Source organism: Octopus bimaculoides, chromosome 22, assembly GCF_001194135.2.
Source record: "Octopus bimaculoides isolate UCB-OBI-ISO-001 chromosome 22, ASM119413v2, whole genome shotgun sequence".
Taxonomy (NCBI): Eukaryota; Metazoa; Mollusca; class Cephalopoda; order Octopoda; family Octopodidae; genus Octopus; species Octopus bimaculoides.
The window spans coordinates 1,846,884-1,866,457 of NC_069002.1; the positions used below are offsets into that span (position 1 = coordinate 1,846,884).

At 36.6% G+C, this 19,574-nt stretch overlaps 2 protein-coding genes across 3 annotated transcripts in view; one reads left to right on the plus strand and one right to left on the minus strand.

Annotated features, from left to right (window-relative positions):
- Window positions 1-6,475, plus strand: part of LOC106874985 (mitochondrial uncoupling protein 2) — a 20,941-nt gene extending 14,466 nt beyond the window's left edge. For both annotated transcript variants that reach the window (XM_014922918.2, XM_014922919.2), the window contains exons 7-8: window positions 164-253; window positions 3,205-6,475. In XM_014922918.2, coding sequence (XP_014778404.1) covers window positions 164-253; window positions 3,205-3,235 — 121 coding nt within the window. In that variant the 3' untranslated portion in view covers window positions 3,236-6,475. The remainder of the gene's footprint in view (window positions 1-163; window positions 254-3,204) is intronic.
- Window positions 6,476-6,890: 415 nt separating this feature from the next.
- LOC106874984 (glutamine-dependent NAD(+) synthetase) lies at window positions 6,891-19,152 on the minus strand. The gene is made up of 19 exons (XM_014922917.2): window positions 18,830-19,152; window positions 17,714-17,774; window positions 17,415-17,531; window positions 16,678-16,731; window positions 15,963-16,104; window positions 15,708-15,796; window positions 14,751-14,868; window positions 14,265-14,396; window positions 13,842-13,916; window positions 13,223-13,341; window positions 12,809-12,960; window positions 11,796-11,961; window positions 10,741-10,876; window positions 9,510-9,616; window positions 9,134-9,265; window positions 8,494-8,563; window positions 8,046-8,186; window positions 7,362-7,547; window positions 6,891-7,030 (listed from the first exon to the last, which is right to left on the minus strand). The coding sequence occupies exons 1-19, from the start codon at window positions 18,912-18,914 to the stop codon at window positions 6,995-6,997; spliced, it is 2,118 nt and encodes a 705-aa protein (XP_014778403.1). The 5' UTR covers window positions 18,915-19,152; the 3' UTR covers window positions 6,891-6,994.
- Window positions 19,153-19,574: the final 422 nt, after the last annotated feature.

A 19,574-nucleotide genomic window follows, 5' to 3' on the forward strand; every position in this document is an offset into this window, starting at 1 on the left:
ATATATATATATATATATATATATATATATATACACACATATATATATATGCATATATGTATGTATATGTATATTTATGTATGTACACACACACACACACACATATATATATATATATATGCATGTCTGTATGTATATATAAATATCTTTGTTCTCATTTCAGATTTTTTCCTTCTTTCCTGCGACTTGGTTCATGGAATATTGTTATGTTCATCTGTTATGAACAAATCAAGAGACTCCTGACCAACAATAGGCAAGTGTTGGCTCATTAGATATCACCACCACCACCACCACCACCACCATCACCACCACTACCACTACCACCACCACTTTATCCAGCTTTCATTGACCTCCCTTACTTTATTATACCACTACGATGACGATGACCACCACCACAACCACAACCATCATCATCATCTCCTCCTTCACCACCACCATCTTCATCATCATCATCACCATTAATAACATACTACTGTTTACTTGAATCGGTCAATGCCTCTTCTTACTTCCATTGTCTTCTCCTTTGTATATTCTGACCAAGAGAAGAAAAGAAGAAATGAAAAAATAGAAATAAAATATTTAAAAAAAAAATCAAAAATTAAAAATAAGCAAAAGCTGTTTTGTGTCCTTTGAAGAACTATTTACCCAAATGCAAAGATGAGGATTTAGCAAACATTGTTGTCTAAGAATCGATTTGAAAGTTTCATCCAAAGGAACAGTTTTCAGTAACACATTAATACTAACTATCACTCCTCCTCCTCCTTCTCTTCCTATTACTGCTACTGACACTCTTGTATTTATATTTAAAAAAATTTATTTTATACTACGATTGGTTGAACACACAAATCAATTGGTTCATTGAATTTCTGACATTGAGAAACACAGACAGAGATAGAGAGGGAGACAATTTACATATTTTGCCTGCATACATGCATATATATATATATATATATATATATATATATATATATATATATATATATATATATATATATATATATACATATACATATACATACATGTGTATGTACATACATGCATGTACACCTGCATCCATCTTGGGCTTGCAAGCAAGTTTCTGTCTCTCAAATTCCTCTAACAAGGCACTGATCAAATCAAGGCCAAACTTCATGACACCAACCCAGAGTGCCAGAGGCTAAGCACTGGAATCGAACCCTGAATCCTTCTGGTTGCGAAATGAACTTCTTGACAACGCAGTCATGTATGGTTGTTGCTAACCCTTCTACTAATACAATGAGAGAATGCCGGTGAAGTCCCTTTGCTCTCAAAACAGTATTTCCTCACTTGAACTGGAGAAAACAAACGACACACTTGTGGCATATAATAAAATTTCTTTGCTGTTGTTGCTGTTGTTGTTTAACCCCAGGTCATCTCTGACTAAAGTAGTCCAGTCATGATCACTTTGTCATTTTGTACAGAGAGGATTACATGGTCCTTTGTTTGTTTTTTATTGGATGGTAGGGTGTGATTTGAGAGAGATGTAGCTATTATTTCTTGTAGGCTGAGGTATTTGTTGTTGTTTAGCTCAGATCAGCTCTATTTGATCAACAGATCTATGATTCATAGTCATTCTAGTTGTGACCATCCCACCATAATCTTAGATATAGTGTACCCAAGATCACAATCCAATGTGCCCTTCCTTTTTTTTAAGAAGACAAATTTGCTTTTCAAAACTTTCACCATCTCAAATGAAGAATGTATCTACATGGAAGATATAATCAGAAAGATGGTTTGTTAACGAAGCAGTTTGTAGTTGCACAGCCATCAAATCAACCCTCAATACAGCAGACCCATGCACAACAATGTTCCAGCCATGACCAGCCCATCTATTTTCAGACACATTTCTCTTATGTAAGACTCTGTTATCCCATTTATCATTTATGATAAGTGTTGATTTGAGGGACATTTGGCTGCTGTTTTTTCTAACAGATCAAGCAATCCACACATAGATTATGCAGTGACCATAAAAGAGGTTCTGTCCTTTGGATTCTTGATTCTAAACATTACTCTGTTGATATGCAGAGATACATACACATACACATAAACCATAGTTTAGTTTGTTCAAACTAAACATTTACTATGTGAATCCCACTTATCTGTGATCACTTGAAGCAATTTTGGCCCCAAACTCTTGGACATTCCTCCTCCTCCTCCTGTTCTTCTTACCAATGTATATGCAAACCAAAATCCATATGCTAACTGGTTTAACACAATTGCCTGGTCCTTATGGAGCATTTAGCAGAGTTCACATGGTATCAAGTCTCTGACCCAGAAGAACCCCCAACCCACCCATCTTGCCAAGCCTGGTCCCCCATTGAAACTACATGTTTTTTACTATTTCTAATTTATATCCATTTTCCCTGTAGATGTCTAAGCAGTACCTCACCCTCAGCTCTAGAAGACACCCGCATAACTCATATGAGCATTACCTCTCTACCCCTTTCCAACACCTGCCCTTTGTCAAATGTGTTTAAATCATTCACACACACAGACACGTGCACACATATATAAACTTACACATGCACATACACACATATATTCATACAGAGACATGGCAACACAAAACATACAAACTTACAGACACACAAACATACATTCTAAAGCAGAAGCATGCATTGGGTGCAGCAAAAATACTCCCCAGATTCACCATTCTTGGTAAACAGTTCAATAAAAAACACAAGATATGTGTAAAGCTAAACCACAATTGATAATTAGTAAAAGATGGTAAGACATTAGCTACATGAAAACATCATTATTAATTATCTACCTTCAGTAGTGCAACTTCAGTGGGTATTTAAAATATGGGAGGTGTTTATGCTGTGCATCATCTACAATCACAAGTATATAGCATAATTATAAAACTACATTCGCTTTCTATCTGTTTGTCTGTCTGTCTCCCTCTCTCTCTCTCTCTCCCACCACACACATATTTGAACAGAAAGAAAGCTCCCTCAAAATATGTAAGGGAAGGAAAATGACTTAATGGAACCTATTTTTTCTGTCTTGCTGAAGAACCCTTTACTGGTATCATGTGATTCCTTTACCTGATTCTCTACCCTCTGTTTATGCTGGAACCAACTCCTCTCTTGCTACAACCTCTCTCCTTACTCTCCATGTTTCCTTATCTCCTGTCTGAATACATTTCTCTCATGTGAAATATGTTCTGTACCTCTAATCACACAGGATGTTTGGAAAACACTCCAGCCAAGCATAGCTATGACTGCGACGACAACAACAACAACAATAGCAAAGTCAACTGCACTGTAATATTCGAGGCTTTACTACAACCATGTGATGATGACAACAACTGCAAGCATGATGACGAAATGATAATAATAATAATAATAATAATAATGAAGATGATTTCTTTTATTGCCTGTGAGCGTTCAAGATATTGGGGACCATACAATGCAAATGAGAATGATAAATGTCGAGGAATTTACATTGATTAAAAGACTGAGAACAACAATGGTAATTAATTAAAAGAAAAGAGCAATAGCTAACAATGTAACGCAACAATATAACAAGGAACTGTGGGATATGTGGAGTAAACAGGTGAGGTCAATGATGACGAGAGCAATAATTAACAATACCAGACAATAATGATGAAAACATATCCTAAAGTAATAATTAATAAGACATGAAATCAATAACGATGAAAAGACATTATCACTGGATGATGAATTTCTGCCATTGATTTTAGAGTGTGAATGCCCTGTTGTTCAATTGACTGGACAATTTACTCATTGAATTAGTGAACAACATAACTGTGTATTCCACAGACATGCATGCCGTTTATATAATTCTCAGACATGATCAGTGTGATGCAAATATGATAAGGTTAGGCCTTTGGACTGCTGGTACACTCAACCAGAAGGACTTCTCTGTGGTTTCTGCTCACTGAAATTACACTCACAAAGCCTGGAATGACCCAAGGCTGTAGTAAAAACATTTGGTCAAGATGCCACAATGTGGGATTGAACTCACCGCTTGGCCACACATACATCTACACATTGAAATAAATAAAGATAACAATATAACAAAAAAAAAAAACAACAACAGTGGGATTTATAGTCAGTAACTGATATGGATTGTGATGACTCCTCCAATCCATACCAGGTTGAAAAGTGGATGTAAAATGATGATAAAATAACCACAATGTTTCAAAAAAATACAAGAAAGGATCTCCATAACAAATGGGGTTTCAGATGATTTAAAGTACCTAGAATGCTCCTAGAATTAAGTACTGAGGTTAATTTCATCAACTGCTCCCAAATTACAGACCTTCAGTATAAGACAGAAATTTTTTTTTAATATCATTATCTAATATAGACATTTCTTAAACACCATGTGTTTATATTAAACATAAAATTGATGTGATTATATATATATATATATATATATATATATAAGCAATGTTAATTCTCTAAATGAAGTATTAACAGTAACTGCACGATAAAGTGTAGTATATTGCCACTTAAGTGTGGCTGACCCCTAGGGGTGGATGTTACTGTTGCTTTTAGCCCCAGGAGGACATCTCCTCCAGTTGGCTTATCAACACACGACTGTGTCCTGTTTGCCAGGTGAGAGGGATAACTTCCCTTGGCAAACAGGACACAGTCGTGTGTCGATAAGCCAGCTGGAGGAGATGTCCTCCTGGGGCTAAAAGCAACAGTAACATCCACCCCTAGGGGTCAGCCACACTTAAGTGGCAATATACTACACTTTATATATATATATACATATATAATCATTCATATCATATTAAAAAATACAGAAAGCATATTTGGTATTTTATACTTTATAAAACATACACGTGTTTCAATAAGTTAATTTTTTCTTGAAAACTATATAATCTTATCAATACACCTCATCGGTGTTTAGCAAAAATACAAAATATAATGTTAAATTGCTCAACATGTATTCCAGTCTTGCAAATTATCATCAGAGGGGTGACGGAACCCAGGTTTGAAGGTGAAAATAAACAGATTGAAAAGTTAAGACCACACTTTATCATACAGCTATAGACAAATACAAATACTCATAAACATTCCTTTACATATTCAGTTGAGAGGAGTGAAGGAAAGTGACTACAGTAGCATCAACAGCCCCAACAATGGCAGCTCCAGCAACCATGTATGATTTTAAAAGTTTGAAATCCAAAATGTTTTCTGTATTTTATTAAATACTATTATGTGACTAGTATTCCACACACTGGCCTATCCCATGATTTGATGCTCCTCTAGCATAACTGCCTTGGGCATTGGAGTAGAGTATGAGTCATACTAATGAACCTAAACTGTAGGTTCAAGTATTAACAGTTCAAACTCTGTGCTGGTACACCAGCAAGTGTAGCTATAAAGACTAGTGATAGTCCGTGACACTGATGATGGTGATGATGATATATAACGTACTGTTCTGTTATTGGTAGTCAATATAAAAAATGTCATTCATCCACCAAGAGATGAATACCATTTAATAAACTCATGATTAAAATGTCAGCTACTATAAGTGTTTATGAAATGATACACATACACACATGTATGTATGTAGGTGATTTTTCTGAGTCAAGCCAGTTGCTAACCAAGTGGGAAGAATTTTGAGTTAAGGGAATACACAGTGTTTGCAAATAAGTGGTTGAGTTGGTGTGCTAGTTGAACTGTCGATGCATACACTCAAGCATATATATGTAGGCGTGCATAATGTACGTATGTTTGTAAATGCATGTATATATATACATGTATGTTTGTATGTATATATATGTACATATGAGTATGTGTATAAATAAAAACTAACCACCTGTTTTATCAGGGCTCCATGCTGGAATAATGTTGGAGAGAGAATTACGTGATATTACAAAAGTTACACATTTTCTTTTATTTTCATTTCACATCAGCATTAATAACTTTTAAAAAAGAGCTTTATATAATTAAGACAAGGGGAATTACTCTTGATAAAGCAAAGTGGAAGTAACACATACATAAAATTATGCTGAATATAGGAACAATTTCACAAAAAACTCAGCATGCATGAACATTGTGTGGAGTTGGGTAGTGAATTAATACAGAGAAGAAATAACTTTGTAGAAGGCCCATGCTGCTGTGTCTATGAATAAAGGATGAGCCTGTATATTTTCAGGAGAGAGAATGAGTTAGAGAGATCCGGTGATTTAAATATTTGAAAATATTTGTTATTCTTATTTATTTTTGTTTCTTTTTGTTTTTGTTATCATTTTTGTTGTAAAAACAAGTTTATAGCAATGGGAAAAAATATAAGAAAATATATTTTGATGGCATCGGTGTGTGCACCGATATATATATTTAAAATTTATATATTATGATGGTGTAGATATTCACATTTATATTTATAAAAGAAAATGATATAATACAAACATATATATATCTTATTTAAAAATTTAATATTTTTTAAAAGTGAATAAATATATATATTTCAATTTTATGTTTTTTGTTATGCTGATGGTGTTTCATACAAAATCAGAATTCCAGCACATAAAAGGCACTCACTACATTCTTGGAGGGGTTGGCATTAGGAAAGGCATCCAATGCTAGAAATCATGCCAAAACAGACAACTGGAACATGGTGCAGCTCTCCAGCTTACCAGTCAAACCGTCCACCCCATGCCAGCATGCAAAACAAACGTTAAATGAAGATGAGGATGAACATAACCTTAAATTTAATTAATAAAAATAAACTCTGGAATCAATATGTTTGACTAAAAATTCTCCGAGTTGGTGCCCCAGCATGGCCACAGTCAAATGACTGAAACAAGTAAAAGACAGAAGATAAACTGCACACTAAAATAGAAAATGAAGAAAAAATTTCAAATAATGACCAACACAAGACAAATCTACTCCAAGGAAAAATATAAAACTTTATTTCACATCTGCCAAATGGTTCATCTGTTGTCTGGATTAAAAAATATGGACGACTTGTTCCTGTTTGAATATTCATCTCAGACAACCTTAATGCTGTCGTTTTGGTGTCGTATCTTGAAAAGAAAATAACATTTAGATAATTTTAGACAGAATCAATTGACAATTTATCAAGTAATTAGCATGAAAAAACGTCATAAGGGAAAAATTTATTAATTATTTCCTATAAATATATTTATTTATATTAAAGGCATTACTATACATAAATGCCTCATGCTAGGAGGGACTCTTAAAGTTAAAACTACCATAATAAATACATAATACTGAATGCGAGGAAATGCCAGTCCATCGCAGCTTTAGTCAAGAAACAGGAAGCAAGGGTGAAGACTATAAAACAATAATTACAATAGACGTAAATACAAAAGAAATAAAAAGAAAATAACATACCATCTTGACGGCGTCGTCAATTTTTTGGAACTGCCAGTTCCACTTGACATTGTAGAGGAAAGGACGGAGATCAAAGCGATTGTCATCAGGAGAGTAGCTCTCAGCATGGTAGGATGGTGTCAACACCGTCATTTTGTGACGATTTATTGAATACGAACGGAAAAAGTGTTTCACCTTGTCGGACACCTAGAAATGAGTTAGGGGAAAATAAAATTTTTTTTTAATTGGCCAAAAGACACAAATATGTAAACGGTGATGGCGACGCCAGCTGGTGACGACAGTCATGGTGATAGTGGTGATGATTATAATGATGGTGGTGCTGATGATGATGGGGACGATGACGGTGGCAGTAACATCAAACAATGAGAATGAAGTCAACAATGATGATGGAGATGTTGGATAATGATGAAAGTGATAAGAATGAAGATTGGCATGATGACAATGATACTGATGATGATGATGATGCTAGCAACAGAGTCCAATGGAATAAGTGCTAAGCTTAAAAAAACCTAAGTCCTGGAGTCGATCCATTCAACTAAAAGTTCTTCAAAGCAGTGCCCCAGCATGACCACAGTATACGAATTGAAATAAGTGAAAGATGAAAGATAAAGATGAGCCCAAAATGCTTTTGATGAAGTGGGTCTGCTGAATCAGGGGACAACATTGGTGTAAAAGACTACTTACTACTTCAGGAAAGCTTTCCCCAAATTCCTCACCAGACCATATCGACATCAGCTTCACAAACATATTGTAAGGTCCACATCTCTGCTTTTTGCGAAGATTTCCAAATATTGACAGCTCCTGGTATGTCATTCCCATGTCCTCCTGGAGGAAATACAAACAGAATGTCATTTTCATTGCTGCTGCATATGTTGTTGCTGTTGCAGTTATTATTGTTACATCACTTTGCTTTTCACCCTTTCGGGATTGATAAAATAAGTACCAGTGGAGTACTGGGGTCAATCTAATTGAAACTAATGTGTCTAGATACTTTACATGAAGATGGAGGAAAAAAAAAAAAATTAAATTAATCACAGAAAAATAATTAAGAACCAGAATGAAAAAAAAAAAAAAAAAACAATTATTGGATGTAAGATCAAACAAAAGTGAAACAGGATGCTTGTCACTTCACCTCATCAGTTTGTGCCACTTTGCCATCTTCCAGTGGCTCTAATTCAGCCGTAGCAGGAGCATCAGCAATTCTGAAAGATAGACAAACATGTCACTAATGTATTCATGTAGCATTTTCATGTAGTGATTCATGGAATAATTCATATAATGCCTTCAATGAGTGTCTTCCTGTCGTTGTTCATGTAGTAATTTCATGTAGCAATCTTTATAGTGTATTCATGCAATGATTTAGTGTAGCAATCTTTATAGTGTATTCATGTAGTGATTTCATGTAGCAATCTTTATAGTGTATTCATGCAGTGATCTAAACAGTGCCAGTGGAAGCACGTGGCTCAGTGGTTAGGGCATTCAGCTCATGATAGTAAAGCTGTGAGTTCAATTTCTGGTAGTGTGTTGTGACCTTGAGCAAGACACTTTATTTCACGTCGCTCCAGTCCACTCAGCTGGCAAAAATGAGTTGTACCTGTAATTCGAAAGGGGCCAGCCTTGTCACATTCTGTCTCACACTGAATCACCTTTGGAACTATGGTAAAGGGTACATGTGTCTGTGGAGTACTCAGCCTCTTGTTGTTGGTATTGTTTGTGTTTGATGGAATACATGTTGAATGGAGTATCAATATGGAAAGAATGGTCTAACTTACTTCTTGAGAGAGAGCAGTTGGATATGAGACATATAGTATTCTACAAACTTCCTGAGATCCGTCTTATTGATTCCACCGATGGGGTTAATGTCAGCACTGGAGCAGTCATATTTTGTCATGTAGCCACGGAGACTGGAAATGGGAAAAATGCATCATTAACGAAACTAGCAAGCGAGTAGAATTGTTAGCACGCCAAACAAAATGCTGAGCAGTATGTCACTTGTCTTTAAGTTCCAAGTGTAAATTCTTCAAATTCCACTGAGGCCAACTTAGCCTTTCATCTATTTGGAGGTTGATTAAATAATCCACCGTTGTTCTGATAAAGATGATTGAATTTGAAGAATGACATTTTAGAAGAGGGAAATTCGAAATTTACCTTTCATCTATGTTTGCTGAACCAAGGACAAGGAGAGTTCCAGGTTTACCCCGTGCCCAGAGAGTCAGTTGGGCAAATAAATATGCTAGTACCATCCTGATCCGAGCCTGATTTCAAAAGATTGAAAAGGGTTTGTAATTAGCAGGACAAAGATAATTAAAGAAAGAAGAAATGAAATGTTTTAATGAACACTCAACATGTTGAGTTTTCACTAAAACATTTCTTCTAACTCTGTTTCCCAGCCTATTTTCCTACAGTCTCTGCAATAAGTTTCTAAAAAAATGTATGTTCCACCATTGGTTGGAAAAACGTATATGTGTAGTGTGTTTGCTGTGGAAAAAAAAAAAAATTCCATAATTTCATGTCCCACTAAAAACAAAAAACAAAAAATTTTGGATCCCACGCCCTACCAAAATCTTCTCAGGCCCCACCAGTGGAGCATATGGCCAACATTGGGAATCACTGGTTTACCATGTTGAATAAATAGTTAATATGATGAACTGATGGTCAATATGTTGAATTAATGGTGAACATGGAATAAGATGACTGGTTAGCATATTGAGTTAATGGTTACATGTTAACCATTAAAAGTGAACGGGATGAATTAATTGTTAACATGTTGAGTTCTTGGTAAATGTGAATATGATGAATGGTTAACATGTTGAATAAAATAGCCGAGTAGTTCTGAGTTCAATTCCAGAGTGCAGCACCTTAAGCAAGTGTCTTCTATGATAGCTCAGGTTGACTAACGATGACGGTGATAGTCAAACTTCAGAACAAACCAAGGAAATTACCGTATTTTAACATGTATAAGGAACTCACTAATTTTTTGGGTTTAAAATTTGGAAAAAAAGGTTTTGTAAGGGATTATAATACTATCCATGTATTAGAAACTCCTATATTATTTTAACCTAATTTTTGACAAAAAAAGGCCCCTTATACACGTTAAAATGCAGTATGTTTTTAGTGATCAGTCACAAGTCCTGTCTAATGTACCAACAGCTGGAGTGAATTGAAAACCATGAAGTTAGGAAGGAAACTTCTCAACCTCACAGCCACATCTAGACCCCATTGCATTTTAAACTCTTTAACCATTTTAACAATTCTCTTATCCCTTGCCTGTTTTTTCATCCTTAACCCTTGATAGCTCTTAATTATTTTTTTATCAATTTTCATCCTTTGAAACAATTTTTGTCCCTTATATCCCCAAGGTTTAGTTTCTGTGCCTTACCTGAACATTCTGTAAGGCCTGGTTTTCCCGATAAGTCCCACCAAACTTTCTAAACTTAGGCGTGACCGACATGGTTGCTATGAACACAACCAGAATCGTGTCCACAATAGTCTGGATGCTGATTTCCAGGTGGTAACTGAAAAATACCAATATTACAAAAGACAAGAAACCAAAAATACATGACTGACAATAACAGAATATTTTCCATTAAATGGTCGAGGGGACTATCACCAGATAGACTGGTTGAATGAAGATCTCACATCAAATGATAACAGCATATCACATATCAAGCCATCATCATCTTCATCATCATTTAATGTCCGTTTTCCATGCTGGCATGAGTTGGATGGTCTGACCAGAGCGGGAATGGCCAGGGGCTGCACCAGGTTCCATAGCCTGGTTTTGGCTAGGTTTCAACAGCTGAATGCCCTTCCAAATGCCAGCTACTTTACAGAGTGTATAGGGTGCTATTTACATGCCCCCCCCCCCCCGCCTCACAAGTGCTTTTTAGGTGGCACCAGTGCTTTTATATATTATATATTATTGTGTCTGGGGAGAGTCATTCTGTTTTAATGCCTTATTAATTAACACACTCACTGGTTCGATTTCCACTCATTCACTTCTTTGATTTTTTTCCTAAAATTTTCATTGCTTCTTACAACCTCTTCAATATATGCTTCAACACACGAATTCACATAAAGTATCTTGCAAACTAAATACAAAAACAATATATATATATATATATATATATATAGCTGAGACAAATTTTCTACAGCCGGATGCTCTTCCTGTCACCAACCCTTGCTTTGCAAGTTTTTAAAGCAACATAATGCTCTCCCCTACTTTGAACATGTTTGCACAGCAGATTGTAAACTGATGAGAGAGATTTAGCTTCTAGTTTTAGCAGGTGAAGCGACCACATAGAAGTTTCCTGAATGCCTCAGGGAACCAAGCTGATTGCAATACAAGGATTAACGCCTAAAATATGTGTGTATGTTTGCATACATTTGTGTGCGTGTGTGTCTAAATGTATGTGTTTGCTTGTAGGCACTGACCTTCCAATTTGACCCGCAAGATCTGAGGCTCTCTGTTGAGTCTCAGTTGAGCTGTTTGATGATCCCATGTAGCATGTGGTAAGCAACTGATTCGCAAGTGCTTCCGGTGTGTCTGGTATCTGGTCAGAATTCAAAATCCTCTTCAGATCTTCAATAACAGTAGCATCTGCAAAAAGAAAAAAATTGAGAGATTAGCACTTCTTTATGGAGCTTTCAATATTATATATATAGGCGCAGGAATGGCTGAGTGGTAAGTAGCTTGCTTACCAACCACATGGTTTGGGTTTAGTCCCACTGCATGGCACATTAGGCAAGTTTCTTTTACTATAGCCTCGAGGCCAACCAAAGCCTTGTGAGTGGATTTGGTAGATGGAAACTAAAAGAAGCTGTGTATGTGTGTGTGTGTTGGTATGTTTATGTCCTCGTAACTTAGTGGTTCGGCAAAAGAGACCGATAGAATAAGTACTAGGCTTACAAAGAATAAGTCCAGGGGTTGATTTGTTCGACTAAAGGCGATGCTCCAGCATGGCCACAGTCAAATAACTGAAACAAATAAAAGAATAAAAATGTAATGTCTCCATTAATGAATTAAAAATTCGTTGGAAACAGGTGTCGTGAATTGACACATCAACCATCAGTTGTTATTTATTCATAAAAATATAAAAATATATATGTACGTATACAACAGCTTCCTTTCAGTTTCCATCTATCAAATCCACTTTTTGAGGCTTTGGTTTGTCTGCGGTCGTAGTTGAAGTCACTTTCCTCCAAGATACCAAGCAGTGGGACTAAACTCAAAACTGACTGACACAAATCAGCATAGAAGAAAGGACATTAAATCGATGATGATGTATATGTGTACGTGCCTGCGTACACCACAGTCTAATACAATGTGGCTGTCCCAGTTAAGTAGCTCTGAGGTCTTTTGTTGACAATGCTTGTGGAAAATAAATGTTGATTTTGAAAGTTGCAATACACATAAAACCCCGGACATTGTAGTTAACAATACATACCTTTATTGACGACTGCTTCATGCACCAAACGACACATTGAGTGTACTATACAGGCCACACTCGAACTGTCTATTCCTCCACTCAGGGGCAAGAAGAATCCATTCATTCCAGAACGTCTCAGATAGTCCCAGAGCCAACAGGCTGGACCCAAGCTGGATTAGAAATCAAATGAAGATAAAAAAAAAACCCAAAAAGGTAATAATCAGATTTCTGAAAAAGAAAGGAAATAACTGCTGGAATGTGTACCAGATTTAAAATAAGTATTGCGGCTGATTTATTTTATTAAACTTTGCAAGTAGGTACATGTTGGGAATCACTGATTATGCAAGCAAAGAAATTTCTCAGAGATTTGGTCATGAAAAGACCAGAAATCAGCAAACGGAGAAAAAGGGGCAAATGATTTATGAGGCTCACCTTATTTCTTCTTCAGGTGTGTGATACTGCCATTCTATTGGCTCATTTGTCTTGGCAAACATGTTAGTGGAGAATGAAATAGGGAGTTGAACCTGGGGAAAGCTTTCATGGTTTGTAGCCTGTTGACAAAGCAAACAATAGAAGACAATAAAATGAAAGACAACAAATGACTCTACAGTTCTATATTTAAGAGATGAGGAATTATAATAATAATAATAATGAAATTATTGTATACAGTGCTCAGGTGTATTACAACTTGTCAGAAGTGCGTATAAAGCATATGCAGTAATGTACAAATGTCTGGAAAGTGAACAGTGCATGAGTCAGATCCATGCTTGCGTGTGTATGGAAGGAAGAAAATCAGGTGTAGTGTTGGTGAATCTCATGAAGCATGGAAGTTTTGAAGGATGCAGTCCTCCGACAACTAACAACTGACGCCGGCAGATTGTTCCATACTTCAGCAACTCTTAGCATGAAAAAGTGTTTCCAAAAGTCATAGGAGCTGTGCTGTTTTCTGACTTTGTAAACATGTCCACGGGTGCCACCACCTTCATCATTGAAAATATATTAAAATACAGTCATTAAAATAATTTTATAAAAGTGATAACTTAGGACTTACTGTTAAGCAGAAACTTTTAGTCTGATTCCGGTAACTGACAACATCATCCAGGTCTACTGTGGCCACGAGAACCACCTGCAAGTAAAAAAAAACAAAACAATGATGATTGGCTAACAAATGGAGCCTAATATATAGTCACCAAAATAACAGCCAATTCTCCCTCAAATCACACCATCTTGGGAAAGAACATGTCTTTGTGTCTACGTTTGTTCCCCAACCCTACCATCACTGCATGCCGACCGGTGTTGATGTGTTTATGTCCCCGTAACTTAGTACATCAACAAAAGAAACTCATAGAATAAGTACTGTGGGCGATTTGTTTGGCTACAATTCTTCAAATGCGGTGACTGAAAGAAAGATAAAAAAAATTAAAATAAAAAAAAATAAGAGGAAAAGAGAGAATAAGGTAATAACAAAACTTACAACATCTTTGACAGAAAACTGTGGACCCTGGACAAGGGTCTTACCATTCATAGTAACTGAGGAACACCCATCAAAGTAGAGTCGGTCACCATCACAGCCAAGAAAATTTGAGTAGACATACACACCACCACCCTGTAAAGGAAGTCACAGTGCCATTTATATAGTAACCCCTGCAATATATACTAAGCTTTGAAGGTAAATGAAATCAAATGTTAAATGTATATTTATGCTGCTCCCTGGTGAAACAAATGTTTAGAAATAGCAACCATATCACCCTCAAATTCAGCATCATATGAAGAGAGACACATAGATGTGTTATGCAGGAAAAAAAAAGGATAAGCTGGTCATGGTTGGAGTGCCTTTGGTCATAGATCTGCTGAATCAGGGATGACAGCAGAATAATAACAACAATAACAATTGTATGCATGGGCAACTGCAGGAGTAGCAGCAGCAGCAGCAACAACAACAACAACAAAAACAACAAACCTTTCTTGTTGCTGACTGTATATGTTGTACTCTTATATTGGCCTTGCGTAGTTCATGGTGACTGCCACTGCTGTTCATGATAACATCAACACTGTCCTGACACAAGGAGTTGAATGGGCTGAAGAGACAGAAGACATTCAACACATCAACGAGACAATGAGGAAGCCTAGTTATACTTTGGTCAGTCTGCTAGAAACAAGCAATCAAATCTACCTCAAATCACACATCATCATCAACATCATCATTTAACATCCGTTCTCCATGCTCGAATGGGTTGGACTGTTTGACGAGAGCTGGCAAGGGATAAGACTGCACCAGACTTCTGTGTACTTTGGCACAGTTTTTATGGCTGGATGCCCTTCCTAACACCAACAACCTTGCAGAGTGGGCCGAGTGCTTTTTACATGACACCAGTACAAACAAGGCCAGTTTTGGCATTGTTTTTACAGCTTTTACAGTCTTTTACGTGGCATCAGTACTGACATCCAACATCCCAACATCATGCTTCACCACTTCGTCCCATGTTTTCCAGGGTCTTCCTCTTCCACAGGTTCCCTCCACAATTAGAGATCAGTTATTTTGTTCTTTCCCTCTTTTTTCTTTCTCCCCTCCCTCTTTCTTTCTTTCTCCCACCCTCCCTCTTTCATTCATTCATCCATTCATTCTTTCTTTATTCCTTCCTTTCTTTCTGTTCGACTAAAGGTGGTGCTCCAGTATGGCCACAGTCAAATGATTGAAACAAGTTAAAGAATAAAAAACTATGCCATTTTAATCCCTAGCAATGCCGGGTATCTCTGCTAGTATTAAATGTAAAGATATAACATATATTACATAAACATATATATAATCTGTATTAAGTGTGTGTGTGTGTGTGTGTGTGTGTGTGTGTGTGTGGGCATATATATATATATATATATATATATATATATATATGCATGTGTGCATGTACATATTTACCTCTGTGGCCCAAAAAGTTCTTCACAGGTTTCAAATCCGATGGTAATATCATCAAACTTGAGAACACAATCCCCAAACGGCACAGTTTTCTAGGAAACAAAATACACAGCAACATATTGAATCATTGTTTACACCAAGATTTACAAGTGTGGTGGTGGTGGTGGTGGTAGAAAGGATTATTATTATAAGCATCATTAAGGGGATCAGAGAGGGATGGATCACTGATTATATAACATACAAAACATCCTCTCTTACCTGGCCACAGATTTCCTGAATAAATTTCGGTAGGACATGGTCTTCACAATGTCTAATCTTCGACCAACCCGTGAACCATCGCATCTCTCGGTAGTTCCCATCATTGCACATATTCTGCTTGGGACGAATTAAAAGTATTCGCCTGCATCACAAAAAGAGAAAGCAAAGAATTCAGTAGACATTGAAAACACATAAAACACACACACTTCAACATTGAACGAATTAAAATAAGAAAAGCTCATTATTGTGGAGACTGGCACAATCAATTGGTCATCTCTACTCATCTTCAGGTGATCAATAATTTGCCTACTCACCTGATACGCTGAGAACTGAACACGGAGCCTTGAACACAGACTACTGGGCTTGCTGGTCTTAACCATTGGCTTACTGTCCGAACGGATCATTAGAAATTTAAATCAAAGAGTAAAGATGTACAAAATCATCATCATCATCATCGCTGCCGCTGCCTCTGCCTCTGCTATCATCACCACCACCACTGGGGTTCAAATCTTAATCTCAAAGTGTCATTGAACCGATTTACTTTACAGCAGGAATGTTTTCAGAGTTAAGTTTCATGGCCACTGACATGATGTAATAATAATGACTTAACTGTTGCTTTTTCATGCAAATGGCAATCTGAGCTATTTACTGAGTAAAATAATGATAAAGCTTTTCAATTGTTCTTTTTTTTTTCTATTTTGTTTTGTTTACTTACTTGTTATAAAATATCACACGGCAATTGTATGCAATATTGTTGTGCAGGATCGGTCTGCAAATAAATACAAACAAGGTTGTCACGGTGATAGAAGATATAAATAGATATGAAACATTAGATCAAATTACAAAATGTCAAGACAAGAAGACACAAACATATGCACACACATGCATGCATACATAAACACAAACATAAGCACACACATGTATATACGAAGGGCTTCTTTCAGTTTCCATCTACCAAATTCACTCAGATAGCTTTGGCTGGCATGGGGCTGAAGTTGAAACTAAGCAATCAGGAAGCAAACAATGTTAGCTCACAACCAAGTCAATTCCTTTCATTGACAAGATGCGTTCTTTGTTGAATGTGAGATCAGATCTCAAAGATTTTAATCCATTTAATTAGTTGCAGGCATGCTAAGCAGTGATGACTAAACTAACGGTGTTCAGAATTATATTTAATCCTTTAGCATTTAAACCAGTCATATCCAGCCAAATTATTCCACCTGCTAAATCTGGCCCCTCACACCTTCCCTACAATGTCATTAAAAAAATAAACCATCACATTATCTGCCGAAGCTATAAGATTATTCATGATTAACTCAAAATAATGTGAATGTCTTATATTTTAATGTAGAGTTAAATTTAAATTTATCAGCTGGAGCTCAAAGATAAAAGTAACAATAAAGCAAAATATATAATGATCAGTAATAATAGATAAATAAATAATGGGCTTACATTCCAACATCACAAACTATTTTCTGACAGTCACTGTGGGTCATTATCTCAGACAGAACTTCCAAAGAATGCTGGAATGTATCTTCCTCCAAGAAGTGATCAGCACAGCTATACCCACTGCAATAACAGAAAAATGATATAAATGTATGTGAGTGTGTGTGTGTGTGTGTGTAGATGTAATCACACCTTGCTGTAGCACCCACCTCTGACCAAGACATAAATGAACGGGGCAACAAGGCAATGACCTATAATGGATGAAATAAGAGTCTTGCATTTCAAATGGTAACGGAATTACTCACGTGATTTCTAGTTCTGGTCCCACCCTGTAGCTGGCACCTTTCTGTTTTGCTTGCCGTATACCTGTTGAAGGATATGAACAAAACATCATATCTGAAGTTTTTATCAGAAAAATCGAGAAAGAATGAAACAAATGAATAAGCTTGAGGTAGTGGGCCAACAAGAGAGTCACTCATAAATTATGCAAGAGTTGAGCTTGAGCAAGAGTCACTTATGAGTTAGGTTTGAGCTGAGGAAGAGCACACACACACACATATATATATATATATCATCATTATCGTTTAACGTCTGCTTTCCATGCTAGCATGGGTTGGACGATCATATATATATATACATATTTATGTATATATATGTGTATATATATGTATATATATATGTATATATATATCTGTATATATATATATATATATATATATATATGCACACTCATATATTTACACACTCGTTCTGTATAATCATTCTCCCTCATCCTGTATGACTCCCTTCCCCATTCCTTTAAAACCCCAACACCTACTGTATATCCCCACTCCCTGATCATTTACAACCCCACTCAGTCAAGATAAAAAAATTAAAAAATAAGAGAAACGTCATTGATTTCTAAGAATAGAGTGACTGTCATTTTCCGGGAAACTAAAGTGAAACTGAAATATATATCAAGAGCAACAAGAACAACAACACTTCAGCGCCATTATAGCAATAACACAAACATGACTATCATCATCGCTACCATCACCACCACCACCACCATAGAGCCCATCCCCGTCACCACCACCACTACAACCAACACTAACAACAACAGCATCAATGCCACCACCCGGACAAGATACCATCACTACTAAGACCAGCAGCAGCACTACCACCACCACTACAACACGCCACCCTCACTGACAAGGGCACCTTCGCTACCACCACCACAACCGTCACTACCACTGCCATGGCATTCATGAGACGAAAACAAGATTACCACTGGCTTGATCGCCATCAACACTACGACTACGACGACGACGACGACGACAACGACGACGACCACCACCACCGCCACCATTATCACAACAATAACAACAACAATGCATAGTATAACCTATTAAGAAGACAAAGAATCGAAGACGGTCACTTACTCTCGATGATCCGAGTTTTATTTCCAGAGAAATCCATTGCCCACTGGTTCAGAGAACATGTAGCTAAGGTCACTTTCCGTACCATGATTGTCAAACTGCAGGCGATTTGTTTTGACAGTTCCTCGTTATTTCAGCTTACAGCTTACTTGCGTCCCTCTTACAGCTCCACTCAACCTGTCTGAACCAAAATAGAAAAGGGTTGTGAAGTAGAATGAGATGAGAACAGTGGTTTCGGTACGATAGCAAGTTCGATCGGCGTCGCTACTCTTCCGCGTGTTTAAGTCCGTTTTTCGGTTATACTTTGTTGCTAATGATATCCGGTGCGAAGTGCAAATAGAGTTACTTCCCCTGACTATCTACGCTTTCGCTGTTACTGAGATAATTATTAGAGAATAGCAGACTTAATTAGGGTGTCTGTTTCCGTTGGTAAGCAATTAATTTATATATTAATGGAAGGCTTTATAATACTAGATACTGAATGACGAAAAATCAGGTTGTGAAAGACTGTAATGCATCCTATTGTGAGGATTGCACAATCTGGGCTGACATGGAGCGAATAACAATCCACACGCAGACGCGAAATTTTATTCCACCTACACCCATACTGTGTTAAAAAAGAAATAGATTTAAGAAGCTTACAACCAATAAAGTTGATCTATCTATCTATTTATCTATCTATCTATCTATCTATTTATCTACCTGTCTGTCTTTCTATCTATCTATCTATCTATCTATCTATCTGTCT

What these genes read in the sequence shown, in the direction of transcription:
- LOC106874984 (XM_014922917.2), bottom strand. Translation starts at nt 18,914, where the DNA reads ATGGTACGGAAAGTGACCTTAGCTACATGTTCTCTGAACCAGTGGGCA. An exon ending in GAACTTTTTGGGCCACAGAG is followed by an intron (nt 14,869 to 15,707) that starts GTAAATATGTAC and finishes CTGTCTCTTCAG; the next exon opens with CCCATTCAACTCCTTGTGTC. An exon ending in TCAGCAAACATAGATGAAAG is followed by an intron (nt 9,266 to 9,509) that starts GTAAATTTCGAA and finishes TCCCATTTCCAG; the next exon opens with TCTCCGTGGCTACATGACAA.